Raw genomic sequence first — 15,251 nt, 5'->3', positions numbered from 1 at the left:
GTAGACTTAACCTTTATCTAGTAGGCTAGCTGTGTTCAGCACACTGACTTGGGCTGTAGACTTAACCTTTATCTAGTAGACTAGCTGTGTTCAGCACACTGACTTGGGCTGTAGACTTAACCTTTATCTAGTAGGCTAGCTGTGTTCAGCACACTGACTTGGGCTGTAGACTTAACCTTTATCTAGTAGACTAGCTAAGTTCAGCACACTGACTTGGGCTGTAGACTTAACCTTTATCTAGTAGGCTAGCTGTGTTCAGCACACTGACTTGGGCTGTAGACTTAACCTTTATCTAGTAGGCTAGCTGTGTTCAGTACACTGACTTGGGCTGTAGACTAAACCTTTATCTAGTAGACTAGCTGTGTTCAGCACACTGACTTGGGCTGTAGACTTAACCTTTATCTAGTAGGCTAGCTGTGTTCAGCACACTGACTTGGGCTGTAGACTAAACCTTTATCTAGTAAACTAGCTGTGTTCAGCACACTGACTTGCATGGGTTGATTTGGAGCCCCCAGCGAGATTTATGCTGGATTGGATTTGTCAGTCAGTTATCTGGAGCCATATTAGCAAGGAGGCTTTCATTTTGAGCTGCATTGTTATTGTCAAACTGCCACTATAGATGGGGTTTGAGATTTGGTGCCTTCCATTGCAGCTGTACAGCCTAGTTATGGCAGAGGAAATACTGTTTCTCATCAGAAATGCTCCACCCCACTTTCTGCTGCAGTGCAGTGGCACATTTTTGTGGCACATGCTACTGCCTGTATGCTTGTGTTGAAGAGAAGGCTTTACAATCAGAGAATGTTAGCATGTCTTAACAAGCAGCTCCAGAAAACCTGACAGAAAGTCAGTTGATGGATTAGCAGCTTGTTGTAGCCTACTTACATTATTTACAGTGTATCTTTTTTCTTGTTAGAATAGAGTGGGAGGGTGTTTGAAGAAGATGCACGTTTCCTCGTGCACATAAAGGCTTCTTGAAGTCAGGAACAGTTTTACTCAAATAGAGAATTTTTGAATAAATGGATAAATAAAACAGTTAAAATCAGGATATCAGCTAAAACAAGGATATATGTTCAAAAAGGTAAGAGCATAAAATGCTCTCCTCTGTCCTTGTTTTCATCGACTCACACTGCCTCTCTCCCACAAACACATAAACCCCTCTGTTCAACCAACTCAGTTTGGTTGGAGGGGCTACAATCCTGACTCAACACACATTCCTCACATATATAATTACACACTTAACTGTAGCAGACTAAATGTTTGACTGGAAGGATATGAAAAATGACTGAAAAACAGGGCCCTTTAACAAATAAACATTAACACAGTCACGCACAATGGGGAATGTATGAGTCTTTAGGTGAGGAAGTGCCAGTATCCTCACAGGGTGTCAGCTGTGGTGGTTGTTGTTGATATGCCTGGATATTCTAGAATTGATTCCACATTGGCCACCTGTCACAGCTAGGGCTGGGCAATATGGCCAAAATGTTAAATCACGCTATTTCAAAAAAAATTGGACGGTATGACGGTATTTGACTGTATTTTTAGTTTTGAATAATAAAAGTTGTACATTTGCTTTATGAGTAGTGAGTGATCCTAGGATGGCAACACATACGTTCTTAGTGATTTCAATGAGTCTTTCTCCATTCTGATTTGTTTTATACTGTTCAATTCAACTTCAACCAAAACAAATTTCAGCACTTTTTATAATTTCTACATTTCCTGCACTCAATTGCAGTGGTGGAAAAAGTACCCAATTGTCATACTTGAGTAAAAGTAAAGATACGTTAATAGAACATTACTCAAGTGAAAGTCACCCAGTAAAATACTACTTGAGTAAATATACTTAAGTATCAAAAGTGAAAGTATAAATTATTTCATTCCTTATATTAAGCAAAGCAGATGGCACCATTTTCTTGTTTTTTTAATTTACGGATAGCCAGGGGCACACTCCAACACTCAGACATAATTAAAAAACAAAGCATTTGTGTTTAGTGTGAGTCCTCCAGATCAGAGGCAGTAGATGACCAGGGATGTTCTCTGTTTAGTGAGTCCTCCAGATCAGAGGCAGTAGATGACCAGGGATGTTCTCTTGACAAGTGCGTGAATTGGACCATTTTCCTGTCCAGCTAAGCATTCATGTGATGAGTACTTATGGGTGTCAGGGAAAATGTATGGAGTTAAAAAGTACAGTATTTTCTTTAGGAATGTAGTGAAGTAAAAGTTGTTAAAAATAGTAAAGTACAGATACCAAAAAAACTACTTAAATAGTACTTGAAAGTATTTTTACTTAAGTACTTTACACCACTGCTCAATTGAGATAATTTCCGCACTGCCACGTAGGGCTGCACGCTATGGGCAGTTAATCTAGGACTTATTTTTAACCAAATGTGGAAATTGTGAATTAGAGCAAAACTGTTGGAATCATGGAAATAGAATGACTATTCTAATTCTATAGTTAGAATATAATAGTGGGCACTTTGAATACAGTGTTGTTTAAAATGCCAGGGAGGAGTTATTGTGACAGGGTAGGAACTAAAGTGTTGATAAGTGTTTTCTAGTGGACCCTATAAGCTTTGGCTACATTGCATGTTTTCTCCTAGCTACATCATGTAGCTAACATTCTTGCTTTGCATATTCTTCTTTTGATTTAGAAGATACTGTTGCACAAACAACATGCTAATTTAGGTCTACACCATCACTGGTATCAGGCTGTATTAGCTAGCTATGCTTGCTCTTACTCAGTAGAGTTATTAGATAGCTAACAATTAGCGTCTCACAAGATTTAGGGCAACTTGATAAGAAAAGACAAACTAGCTGTTTGCTGATGTAAGAAACACAAGCTAATAGTGTCATTATAGATCTCTAGTGGATTTATATTTAAGACGCAAAGTGAAAACAGCGTTGTTGTCATCAACATTGTTGCATGTGCTGCATTGACCATGCAGACTGAATGCAAGTGTCTCGTGGTTGAGGAACATCAAATGTGCTCCTTGAGTGACAGGGGGCGTGGTTAGGTCTGTGTGGAAAGTGGCACGGAGAGAAAGAGGGGAGAGGGATGACTCAAGTAGCGAAGTAAACTATAAAAATGGACATTACACATGGTGTATCACATTTAACAAACCAACATTCAAATACCGTTCTAGAAGGTAAAGTAAAAACCCGAACCAGTCCCTGCATCAATACCGGTATATCATAAAATACGGTATACCGTCCAGCCCTAGTCACAGCCTGTGTGGCTGGTTGCTCTAGCTCTTGACAGGTCAGGGTACGGTGACTTTTGTGGATCCAAACAAGTTTAATCATTTGCCCCTATGCTGTTGCCTACAGCTAGACTCCTTGATATAATGCAATTCCATATCTTCACTTTTCTGGCCTCATTGCCATTTTCTGTGCAGCACATGCTACCTTAATTTGCCTATTTCTTTGAAGTCTTTGTCATAAATAAAGCTGCAGTAGGATTCCATGCCAGAGAAGCTCCTGCCTGCCTTTGCCTTGTGCTGTGCTATAAGTTGCACTCTGCATGGGTCAATCGGGGAAAGTTACTTACTGGTCTTGCCTAGTGTAGTAATACTACGAGCTACCTTGTGCAGCAAATGGGAGCGCAAGCAAGAAGTAAACACACATGGACACTTGCTGTTGTGTGCTTCCTCATCATAGATTTCATCACACAGGAAGATGCCTGATATCACATTTCTTAGTGTGAAATATGACGACATCGCACTAATGTAGGCCTTGCCCTATTTTTATTTATTTAACTGTTATTTAACTAGGCAAGTCAGTTAAGAACACATTCTTAATTACTATGATGGCCTACCAAAAGGCAAAAGGCCTCCTGCGGGGACGGGGACTGAGATTAAAAATATAGGACAAAACACACATCATGACGAGAGAGACAGCACAACACTACATAAAGATAGACCTAAGACGACAACACAGCATGGCAGCAACACAACATGGGAGCAGCACAATATGGTAGCTGCACAAAACATGGTACAAACATTATTGTGCACAGACAAAGCACAAAGGCAAGAAGTTAGAGACAACAATACATCGCGTGAAGCAGCCACAACTGTCAGTAAGAGTGTCCATGATTGAGTCTATTTCATTTGTGTTTTGGTCAGGTTTCTGGGCAGGATAAGCCACACAGTGTTACAAGCAAAAATATTTTGCACAGACTCTTCGCTTTGATCTATCTGGTCAGCTCTTTCCCTTTTAGGGACTGTTGGCTATGACTTCTTTAAGCCATTTTGCCTGTATTTTTACCCTGCTGTTTCATCATGAAGACTACATTCTTTCGACCTGAGATTTTATACTTAACTTTGAACATTGAAGCTTTCAGAAATGACACTTGGCTACACTGCAGATCTCTGTGGCTTAGAGGCAGCCTTGGTTACCCTCCTGCACATAGCCCAGAATGTCTGCAGACTGCAGTTCAGACCAAACTATGTTTTCCTCTGAGTTGAAGCGAGGCCTTGTCTGTGATCTGCTGCTGCAGAGGGTTTCTAATCCCCCAGGAGAGAGGGGAAGACTGCAGGCCAGGCAGGCATAGACACACAACATAATATACAGCCTAGCCGGATGGTTTCATAACCATGACTACAGCCAGAGATACTCCCGGTATGTGACACCATTCATACAACTTTTTTTTCAAACAACTGAATTGGAATGGCTGCATAGCTGGAATTCTTGAGGTGAAAGTGAACAGATTTCTTACTAAGTATAGACCTCTATGTACGTGCTATTATGCTGATGTGTAATAATATATACTAAGATAGGCGAGTCGTTCCACGAATAGAGTACATTTTGGGTAGTGTAACTTGGTAAAATAAAAATATATAACGGTCTGTCATAAAGAGCACACTTCATAAAGATGTTTTATAGAGGTCGACCGATTAATCGGAATGGCCGATTTAATTAGAGCCGATTTCAAGATTTCATAACAATCGGTAATCGGCATTTTTGGACACCGATTCTCCACGAGGAGACTGCGTGGCAGGCTGACTACCTGTTATGCGAGTGCAGCAAGGAGCCAAGGTAAGGTGCTAGCTAGCATTAAACGTATCTTATAAAAAACAATCAATCTTAACATAATCACTAGTTAACTACATATGGTTGATGATATTACTAGTTTATCTAGCTTGTCCTGCGTTGCATATAATCGATGCGGTGCCTGTTAATTTATCATTGAATCACAGCCTACTAAGCCAAACGGATGATTTAACAAGCGCATTCGCGAAAAAAGCGCTGTCGTTGCACCAATGTGTACCTAACCATAAACATCAACGCCTTTCTTAAAATCAATACACAAGTATATATTTTTAAACCTCATATTTAGTTAATATTGCCTGCTAACATGAATTTCTTTTAACTGGGCAAATTGTGTCACTTCTCTTGCGTTCTGTGCAAGCGGAGTCAGGGTATATGCAGCAGTTTGGGCCACCTGGCTCGTTGAGAACTGTGTGAAGACTATTTCTTCCTAACAAAGACAGCCAACTTCGCCAAACGGGGGATGATTTAACAAAAGCGCATTTGCCAAAAAAGCACAATCGTTGCATGAATTTACCTAACCATAAACATCAATGCCTTTCTTAAAATCAATACACAGAAGTATATTTTTTTAAACCTGCATATTCAGTTAAAAGAAATCCAGTTTAGCAGGCAATATTAAACTAGAGAAATTGTCACTTCTCTTGCGTTCATTACACGCAGAGTCAGGGTATATGCAACAGTTTGGGCCGCCTGGCTCGTTGTGAACTAATTTGCCAGAATTTTACGTAATTATGACATAACATTGAAGGTTGTGCAATGTAACAGGAATATTTAGATTTATGGATGCCACCTGTTAGATAAAATACGGAACGGTTCCGTATTTCACTGAAAGAATAAACGTTTTGTTTTCTAAATGATAGTTTCCGGATTTGACCATATTAATGACCTAAGGCTCGTATTTCTGTGTGTTAATATGTTATAATTAAGTCTATGATTTGATATTTGATAGGGCAGTCTGACTGAGCGGTGGTAGGCAGCAGCAGGCTCGTAAGCATTCATTCAAACAGCACTTTCGTGCGTTTGACAGCAGCTCTTAGCTGTGCCTCAAGCATTGAGCTGTTTATGACTTTCTTCAAGCCTATCAACTCCCGAGATTAGGCTGATGTAACCGATGTGAAATAGCTAGCTAGTTAGCGGGGTGCGCACTAATACCGTTTCAATCAGTGACGTCACTCGCTCTGAGACCTTGAAGTAGTTGTTCCCCTTGCTCTGCAAGGGCCGCGGCTTTTGTTGAGTGATGGGTATCGATGCTTCCATGGTGGCTGTTGTCGACGTGTTCTTGGTTCGAGCCCAGGTAGGGGCGAGGAGAGGGACAGAAGCTATACTGTTACGCTGGCAATATTAAGTGCCTATAAGAACATCCAATAGTCAAAGGTATATGAAATACAAATGGTATAGAGAGAAATAGTCCTATAATTCCTATAATCTACAACCTAAAACGTCTTACCTGGGAATATTGAAGACTCATGTTAAAAGGAAACTACCAGCTTTCATATGTTCTCATGTTCTGAGCAAGGAACTTAAACGTTAGCTTTTTTACATGGCACATATTGCACTTTTACTTTCTTCTCCAACACTTTGTTTTTTCATTATTTAAACCAAATTGAACATGTTTCATTATTTATTTGAGGCAAAATAGATTTTATTGATGTATTATATGAAGTTAACATAAGTGTTCATTCAGTATTGTTGTAATTGTCATTATTACAAATAAATAAAAAAAATATAAACTGGCCGATTAATCGGTATCGGCTTTTTTGGTCCTTCAATAATCGGTATCGGCGTTGAAAAATCATAAGCGGTCGACCTCTGTTTTTTTTTTTTTATCTCAAGGGGTAACAAAAAGACTATAGTACATGCCAATAATGTGCCATTAAAGTAACAGGGTTGACCGTAATAGGGTTGAGGTTTTCATCTTAAGTTAGCCATTAATCGCCTTGTGAAATGGGGAATGGAAGCTTGTTTTGTGCAACAGGGAAGGGCAATTGAATGCAATCTTCACTTTATTTTTTTTTTTTTACATTGTTAAAACATTTCTAGCCCATCTATTAGTAACATGGTGTTATGCTCAGTTTTCCATCACAAAACGCCAGAAAAGAGTAAATACTATGATTTGACTATTATATTTTCAATGTTTCTTTAAAAAAATTACAAAATAAAGGAATATAGTTTCACTATATTAAATAAAATGAGAGTTCAGTTGACGCAACAGGGTTACAATCATCACTAATCATATTAAATCTTCAGAAAGGACAATCAAAGCAACAGCATAACTTGGGCTTTACAATGACTGTCACGACACCGCCGGATGGTGGTGCCCCTCCTCGACCGGGCGGCGCTCGGCGGTCGTCGTCGCCGGCCTACTAGCTGCCATCGATCCTTTTTGTTTCACTTTCTGTTGGTTAGGTCTAGGTAGGCACGCACCTGTTTTGGTTTAGTTATTAGTAGGGGGGGTTATTTAGTCTAGCAAGGTATGTCTGTGTTTGTGTGTGATTATTTTCGTCAGGTTGTACGTCTGGGGAACAGGTGTTTTTTCCCTTCTGCCTGTAGGTTTTGTGGCAGTGTGTTTTGGGCTGCGTCCCTACGCTGTGTTCGGGCTGTTTATGGGTATTTGTTTTACCTTGCCCTGCCCTACCTGATTTTGGCAAGCGTGGATTATTTATTAAAAAGAAACGAGTGTTCACGGAATTGTGTCTCCTGCGCCTGACTTCAACCCTCCTGCTCCCTTGAGCATTCTGACAATGACGGTGAAAGCCTGAAGAAATGTTGGTTAGATCTTCCCAGGAAAGTTGGAAAAATATGACGAGGGACATGTCAAAATGCAGATTTTTATTTTTATTCATTTTATTCATATAAAAAACCTTATTTATAGAAAAGTCTGTGGCATATTTTAAAAGGCACTTCATTAAATGTAATAGCTTTATTCCATACTAAGTAAAGGAAAATAACATTAGTAAGGATTTGGATGTTTTGAACCCATAGTTCCCTCTGGTCTTTGACTTCTCCCTCACTAGAACTCTACTTCCCTACACACGTGTTGCACTGGGATTGATGACATAACATCAGCACCCTTGTCATTCTGAGTGTTGACAACAATGTGTTAACAACACTCAGGTTACACTGTTGAAAAGAAAGCAGCTACCCTGCCACAACACAGCCTGGTTATAAATAGCCTCTTGCTAGGTTTAGTTATTGCCCTGCTACATTTAACACCCCTGTGGGTTTCTGCTGTTAGCAGCAAAGTTCCTAAGCCACAATGTGGTTTTGAACAAATGGCTTGCGATGGTTTCAAGGTGGACATCATTTTGGCTGTTGTTAGCCTACCCATTAGATGAAGTGTGTTACAAGCTGATTGTCACTAGACTAGGGCTGACCCCATTTAGTTGACTGGTCGATTGTTTGTTTGGTCAGTAGGCTGTTGGTCGACCAAGATTTATTTTTTGGAGCAGTGGCAAATATAAAAAAATAATTTATGGCACACAAGACACCTGTCTGATTCATACCTGTCTGAGTGGACTAATCCATTGCGGAGGCCTGTCTGAGTGGACTAATCCATTGCGGAGGCCTGTCTGATTGGACTAATCCATTGTGGAGGCCTGTCTGAGTGGACTAATCCATTGTGGAGGCTCCATTGCGGAGGCCTGTCTGAGTGGACTAATCCATTGCGGAGGCCTGTCTGAGTGGACTAATCCATTGCGGAGGCCTGTCTGAGTGGACTAATCCATTGCGGAGGCCTGTCTGAGTGGACTATCCATTCGGAGGCCTGTCTGAGTGGACTAATCCATTGCGGAGGCCTGTCTGAGTGGACTAATCCATTGCGGAGGCCTGTCTGAGTGGACTAATCCATTGCGGAGGCCTGTCTGAGTGGACTAATCCATTGCGGAGGCCTGTCTGAGTGGACTAATCCATTGCGGAGGCCTGTCTGAGTGGACTAATCCATTGCGGAGGCTGTGGGGATGGCACACCAGCATCACCAGTAGTACATTTACTGTTAATTCCCATTTCTCATCTACAGTGTTTGTTTGGTTATGGTAATTTCTGTTAATTTATTTGATTTATTATTATTATTATTATTATTATTATTATAATAGTCTTACCGTTGTCATTGTAGGAGCGGACACGTTGTTTGCAGAGAGCACAACTTAGGCTACACTTGTTAGAAAAAAGTTGTGGTTTATTTCATTCCGTTTACTAGTTGTCAAATTATTCTTTGACAAGAGCGCTCCAAAACAAAAGACAATCTTGAGTAAGGACATGCTGATTACGCATAGAAGTAGGCCTAGGCTACCTGGCCTGAATACGCATAGAAGTAGGCCTAGGCTACCTGGCCTGAATACGCATAGAAGTAGGCCTAGGCTACCTGGCCTGATTACGCATAGAAGTAGGCCTAGGCTACCTGGCCTGATTACGCATAGAAGTAGTCCTAGGCTACCTGGCCTGATTACGCATAGAAGTAGGCCTAGGCTACCTGGCCTGAATACGCATAGAAGTAGGCCTAGGCTACCTGGCCTGATTACGCATAGAAGTAGGCCTAGGCTACCTGGCCTGATTACGCATAGAAGTAGGCATTGGCTACCTGGCCTGAATACACATAGAAGTAGGCCTAGGTTACCTGGCCTGAATACGCATAGAAGTAGGCATTGGCTACCTGGCCTGAATACGCGGGCATTGGCTACCTGGCCTGATTACGCATAGAAGAGGCATTGGCTACCTGGCCTGAATACGCATAGAAGTAGGCATTGGCTACCTGGCCTGAATACGCATAGAAGTAGGCCTAGGCTACCTGGCCTGATTACGCATAGAAGTAGGCATTGGCTACCTGGCCTGAATACGCATAGAAGTAGGCCTAGGCTACCTGGCCTGATTACGCATAGAAGTAGGCATTGGCTACCTGGCCTGAATACGCATAGAAGTAGGCATTGGCTACCTGGCCTGATTACGCATAGAAGTAGGCCTAGGCTACCTGGCCTGCCCGCAAATATAGGCCTATAAATGTGCCCATTTGGGGATCTGATACTATTTCTGATTGTCTTAACCATCACAAAGGAGCTTCTCAAAGAAAAAATGTATTTGCATCAAACAGCAAGTAAACAGTGTTTTTACATCCATAGAGAATGACAATAGTTCCTCAATGTAGTCTACTTGATACATTTTTTTGCATCTCTCTATCGATTACCACTCAGCATGAAAGGGGGTAAAAAATGTCATGCTCTGATCTGGTGGAAACATCATAAAATAGGCCTACCTAATTACTTCTTATCCCTTGCACAAATAGCCTACTGAGCGCCCAGAATATTTATACAATGTTGCATGTTTGCTAGCACTAGCTTTGGGACATACCAAGTTAATAGTTGTTACAATGTTTCAAGTTTCTTGCAGACAGGCCATGCGTCGCCAATGTGATTTATAGGATATTTATTTTTATCAGGATATTTTCTACCTGCAGGCTGCAATGTTTTTATTTGTTGGCTTTATGTAGGCTATTTTTACATAGTTGGCAATAGTTACTTTTAGATTTGTATGGTTTTAATTTCAGATATATTTTTGATTAACCACATTATATTGATTTTGAGATGTTAAGACTTTATTATAAATTAAATGATACTGTTCCACACAAAAGTACATATAAAACAGGCACATAGAGTAGTAGAAATCGTACGAAAACTTGGCACTCTGTGGAAAAGGTTGCCGACTGCTGGTGTAGCCTTCAGCAGCCTAATGGCAGAATCTGCAAAGGCCAACAGCAGGAGGCCAACAGCAGGAGGAGGAGGAGAACATATTTATTTTATTTTTTTCTGGGTAGGCTATATTGATCTCTGTCTACCTCTTTAGTAATTTGTGTGTCTTCATTTTGAATCGCAGTGCTTAAAGCATCAGACAAGCTCAGTAGCCTACATATAGTGGATTTTATTCAAACATAGGGTGTGTCTATATTTGGGAAAATCCAAGTTTAAAAATGTAGACCAATTTATTGGTCGAAAGGACAGACGACTCTTGGTCAACCAAGATTTTTGTTTTGTTGTGGACAACCCTACACTAGATCTACTGTGTGGTGTTGGGCGGTATCCAGATACCTTCAAAACGTTCCTGTACCATACCGGGGTATACGGTATTACTGGCAGTGCATGCAAAGGGTGCTATTTCTTACCAAACCCCCAAAAATATATACATTATTCTTTTGACACACAAAACAAATTTTGGCAACAGGAATCTTGATCCTGGAGGAGATTGATTGTCTCTGCTCTAAGAAGCTTGATCTTGCAAGCCAGCCACTTAGCCAGCCACTTAGCCAGCCAGTTAACTAGCCACTTAGCCAGCCAGTTAACTAACCACTTAGCCAGCCACTTAGCCAGCCAGTTAACTAGCCACTTAGCCAGCCACTTAGCCAGCCAGTTAACTAGCCACTTAGCCAGCCACTTAGCCAGCCAGTTAACTAACCACTTAGCCAGCCACTTAGCCAGCCACTTAGCCAGCCAGTTAACTAGCCACTTAGCCAGCCACTTAGCCAGCCAGTTAACTAGCCACTTAGCCAGCCACTTAGCCAGCCAGTTAACTAACCACTTAGCCAGCCACTTAGCCAGCCACTTAGCCAGCCAGTTAACTAGCCACTTAGCCAGCCAGTTAACTAACCACTTAGCCAGCCACTTAGCCAGCCAGTTAACTAGCCACTTAGCCAGCCAGTTAACTAACCACTTAGCCAGCCACTTAGCCAGCCAGTTAACTAGCCACTTAGCCAGCCACTTAGCCAGCCAGTTAACTAGCCACTTAGCCAGCCAGTTAACTAGCCACTTAGCCAGCCAGTTAACTAGCCACTTAGCCAGCCACTTAGCCAGCCACTTAGCCAGCCAGTTAACTAGCCACTTAGCCAGCCACTTAGCCAGCCAGTTAACTAACCACTTAGCCAGCCACTTAGCCAGCCACTTAGCCAGCCAGTTAACTAACCACTTAGCCAGCCACTTAGCCAGCCACTTAGCCAGCCACTTAGCCAGCCAGTTAACTAGCCACTTAGCCAGCCACTTAGCCAGCCAGTTAACTAGCCACTTAGCCAGCCACTTAGCCAGCCAGTTAACTAGCCACTTAGCCAGCCAGTTAGCCAGCCACTTAGCCAGCCACTTAGCCAGCCAGTTAGCCAGCCAGTTAGCCAGCCACTTAGCCAGCCACTTAGCCAGCCACTTAGCCAGCCAGTTAACTAGCCACTTAGCCAGCCATTAGCCAGCCAGTTAACTAGCCACTTAGCCAGCCACTTGGCCAGCCAGTTAACTAGCCACTTGGCCAGCTTGTTAACTATCCACTTGGCCAGCTTGTTAACTATCCACTTGTCCAGCTTGTTAACTATCCACTTGGCCAGCCAGTTAACTATCCACTTGGCCAGCCAGTTAACTATCCACTTGGCCAGCCAGTTAACTATCCACTTGGCCAGCCAGTTAACTATCCACTTGGCCAGCCAGTTAACTATCCACTTGGCCAGCCAGTTAACTATCCACTTGGCCAGCCAGTTAACTATCCACTTGGCCAGCCAGTTAACTATCCACTTGGCCAGCCAGTTAACTATCCACTTGGCCAGCCAGTTAACTATCCACTTGGCCAGCCAGTTAACTAGCCACTTGGCCAGCCACTTAGCCAGCCACTTAGCCAGCCACTTAGCCAGACATAGCCAGCCAGTTAACTAGCCACTTAGCTAGCACCTTAGCAAACCAAATGCATAGCTGGAGCCCTGAGTTGGAAATAATTTATTTGGCACATCTTGGATAGTTTAACACAAGCAGTGGCGTAGCTTTAGGGCGCCCCAAACTATTGAACATTTATGCCGGTATACAATATATATGATTTACCGCCCAATTTCAGGTAATGTTGGGAGCCCTGTACAACTGCTGACTCAAGTTGAAATTATATTTTCTCTCTCAGAACTCTGTCGCATCGATGAGCCTCGGTGCCACGATGAAAATACCATCCTCAGCTTCGAGGCCATCCGCAGTATCCACAAGCAGATGGATGACGATGCTAATGGCAATGTGGATGTGTCAGAGACGGACGGGGTGAGTAGTACCACCATGTTCCCTACACAATGTGGGCGTGTCAGAGAAGGACTGGGTGAGTAGCACCACCAGGTTCCCTACACAATGTGGGCGTGTCAGAGAAGGACTGGGTGAGTAGTACCACCATTTTCCCTACATAATGTGGGCGTGTCAGAGAAGGACTGTGTGAGTAGCACCACCAGGTTCCCTACACAATGTGGGCGTGTCAGAGACGGACGGGGTGAGTAGCACCACCATGTTCCCTACACAATGTGGGCGTGTCAGAGAAGGACTGGGTGAGTAGCACCACCAGGTTCCCTACACAATGTGGGCGTGTCAGAGAAGGACTGGGTGAGTAGTACCACCAGGTTCCCTACACAATGTGGGCGTGTCAGAGAAGGACTGTGTGAGTAGCACCACCAGGTTCCCTACTTCATTACATTTCAATAGCATTTGATAGATTACAGGTGTTTCCATTGTGTGATGTGTTGGGGAGGATGTAGCTACTGTGCTGCATGTCACCAGTCAAACCTGTCTATGTGAGTCACAGAAAACTGGCCTGAAGGTATCAGTACTCTAATCCCCAGTCATCCACCAGCAGGGATTCCTTCTGAAGATGGCCACAGATAATGAGATTAGTTAATGGCTGCTCGGTAATGGCTTTTACTTTGCTATTGAAGTAAGTGGTGGATTTGTGGTCCTCCTGCTTCTCATGTTGTAGCTTTAGGGCGCCCGCTTGAGTTCACTGAGTAGAAACCCTGCTGGTTTTTACTATGGCGCTGGAGGAGTTGGCTCCTGTTTTACAGGCTCCTAACCAATTGCTATTTTGTGTGTTGTTTATAACTTATTTTGTACATAATGTTTCTGCCACAGTCTCTTATGACAGAAAAGAGCTTCTGGATATCAGAACAGCGATTACTCACCTCGAACTAGACAAATATTTTTTCTTTAATGAGTCAGACGCGAAGGATTTACTGCTGATACCTGACCAGGCCCAAATTCCCGTAATTCGCATGAAGAAGAGACGCTGATACAGGTCCGGGTGCCTTTTGAGAATTCGTTGGCGAGTGAATAACCTTCCTCTACCATCCGTCCTATTGGCCAAAGTGCAATAATTGGAGAATGAACTGGATGAGCTCCGTTCAAGTCTATCCTACCAACAGGACATTTAAAAACTGTAGTATCTTATGTTTCACCGAATCGTGGCTGAACGACAACATGCATCGGCAAGACACGGGGTGGTTTTTCCGTGCATTGGCAAGACGGAACAGCTGCCTCCGGTAAGACATGGGATGGTGGTCTGTGTCTGTCAATAACAGCTGGTGCGCGAAATCTAATATTTAGGAAGTCTCAAGGTTTTGCTCGCCTGAGTATCTCTTGATAAGCTGTAGACCACACTATTTACCAAGACAGTTTTCATCAATTTTTCAAATCTGTCTATTTACCACCACAAACTGATGCTGGCATTAAGACCGCACTCAACGAGCTGTATAAGGCCAAAAGCAAACAAGAAAATGCTCATCCAGAGGCGGCGCTCCTAGTGGCCGGGGACTTTAATGCAGGACTTATTCATTTTACCTCATTTCTACCAGCATGTCAGTGTGCAACCAGAGGGACCATAATTCTATCCTGATTCCTGCTTACAAACGAACGCTAAAGCAGGAAGTACCCGTGAGTCGCTCAATATGGAAGTGGTCAGATGACGCAAATGCTAAGCTACAGGACTGTTTTGCTAGCATAGACTAGAATATGTTCCGGTATTCATCCGATTGCATTGAGGAGTTTACCACATCAGTCACTGGCTTCATCAATAAGTACATCGATGACGTCGTCCTCACAGTGACTGTACGTACATACCCCAACCAGAAGTCATGGATTACAGGCAATATATGCACTGAGCTAAAGGGTAAAGCTGGTGCTTTCAAGGAACGGGACTCTAACCCGGAAGGAAGAAATCCTGCTCTGCCCAGCGAACCAGCAAACAGGCAAGCCGTCAATGCAGGACTAAGATTGAATCCTTCTACACCGGCTCTGACGCTCGTCGGATGTGGCAGGGCTTGCAAACTATTACAGACTACAAAGGGAAGCCCAGCCGTGTGCTTCTCAGTGACACGACCTTACTAGATGGGCTAAATGACTTCAATGCGCGCTTCGAGGCAAGCAACACTGAAGCATGCATGAGAGCACCAG

The 15,251-nt window shown here is 42.8% G+C and overlaps 1 protein-coding gene across 7 annotated transcripts in view; it reads left to right on the top strand.

Annotated features, from left to right (window-relative positions):
* Positions 1-15,251, top strand: part of stim1 (stromal interaction molecule 1) — an 80,952-nt gene that overhangs the window by 11,297 nt on the left and 54,404 nt on the right. For all 7 annotated transcript variants that reach the window (XM_045723311.1, XM_045723313.1, XM_045723310.1 and 4 more), the window contains 1 exon segment: positions 12,952-13,082. In XM_045723311.1, the coding sequence (XP_045579267.1) occupies positions 12,952-13,082 (131 nt within the window).

Source organism: Salmo salar, chromosome ssa09, assembly GCF_905237065.1.
Source record: "Salmo salar chromosome ssa09, Ssal_v3.1, whole genome shotgun sequence".
In the NCBI taxonomy this organism is placed as follows: Eukaryota; Metazoa; Chordata; class Actinopteri; order Salmoniformes; family Salmonidae; genus Salmo; species Salmo salar.
Note: the sequence above shows the minus strand (reverse complement) of the source record. Positions and strands in the feature narration are given on the sequence as shown.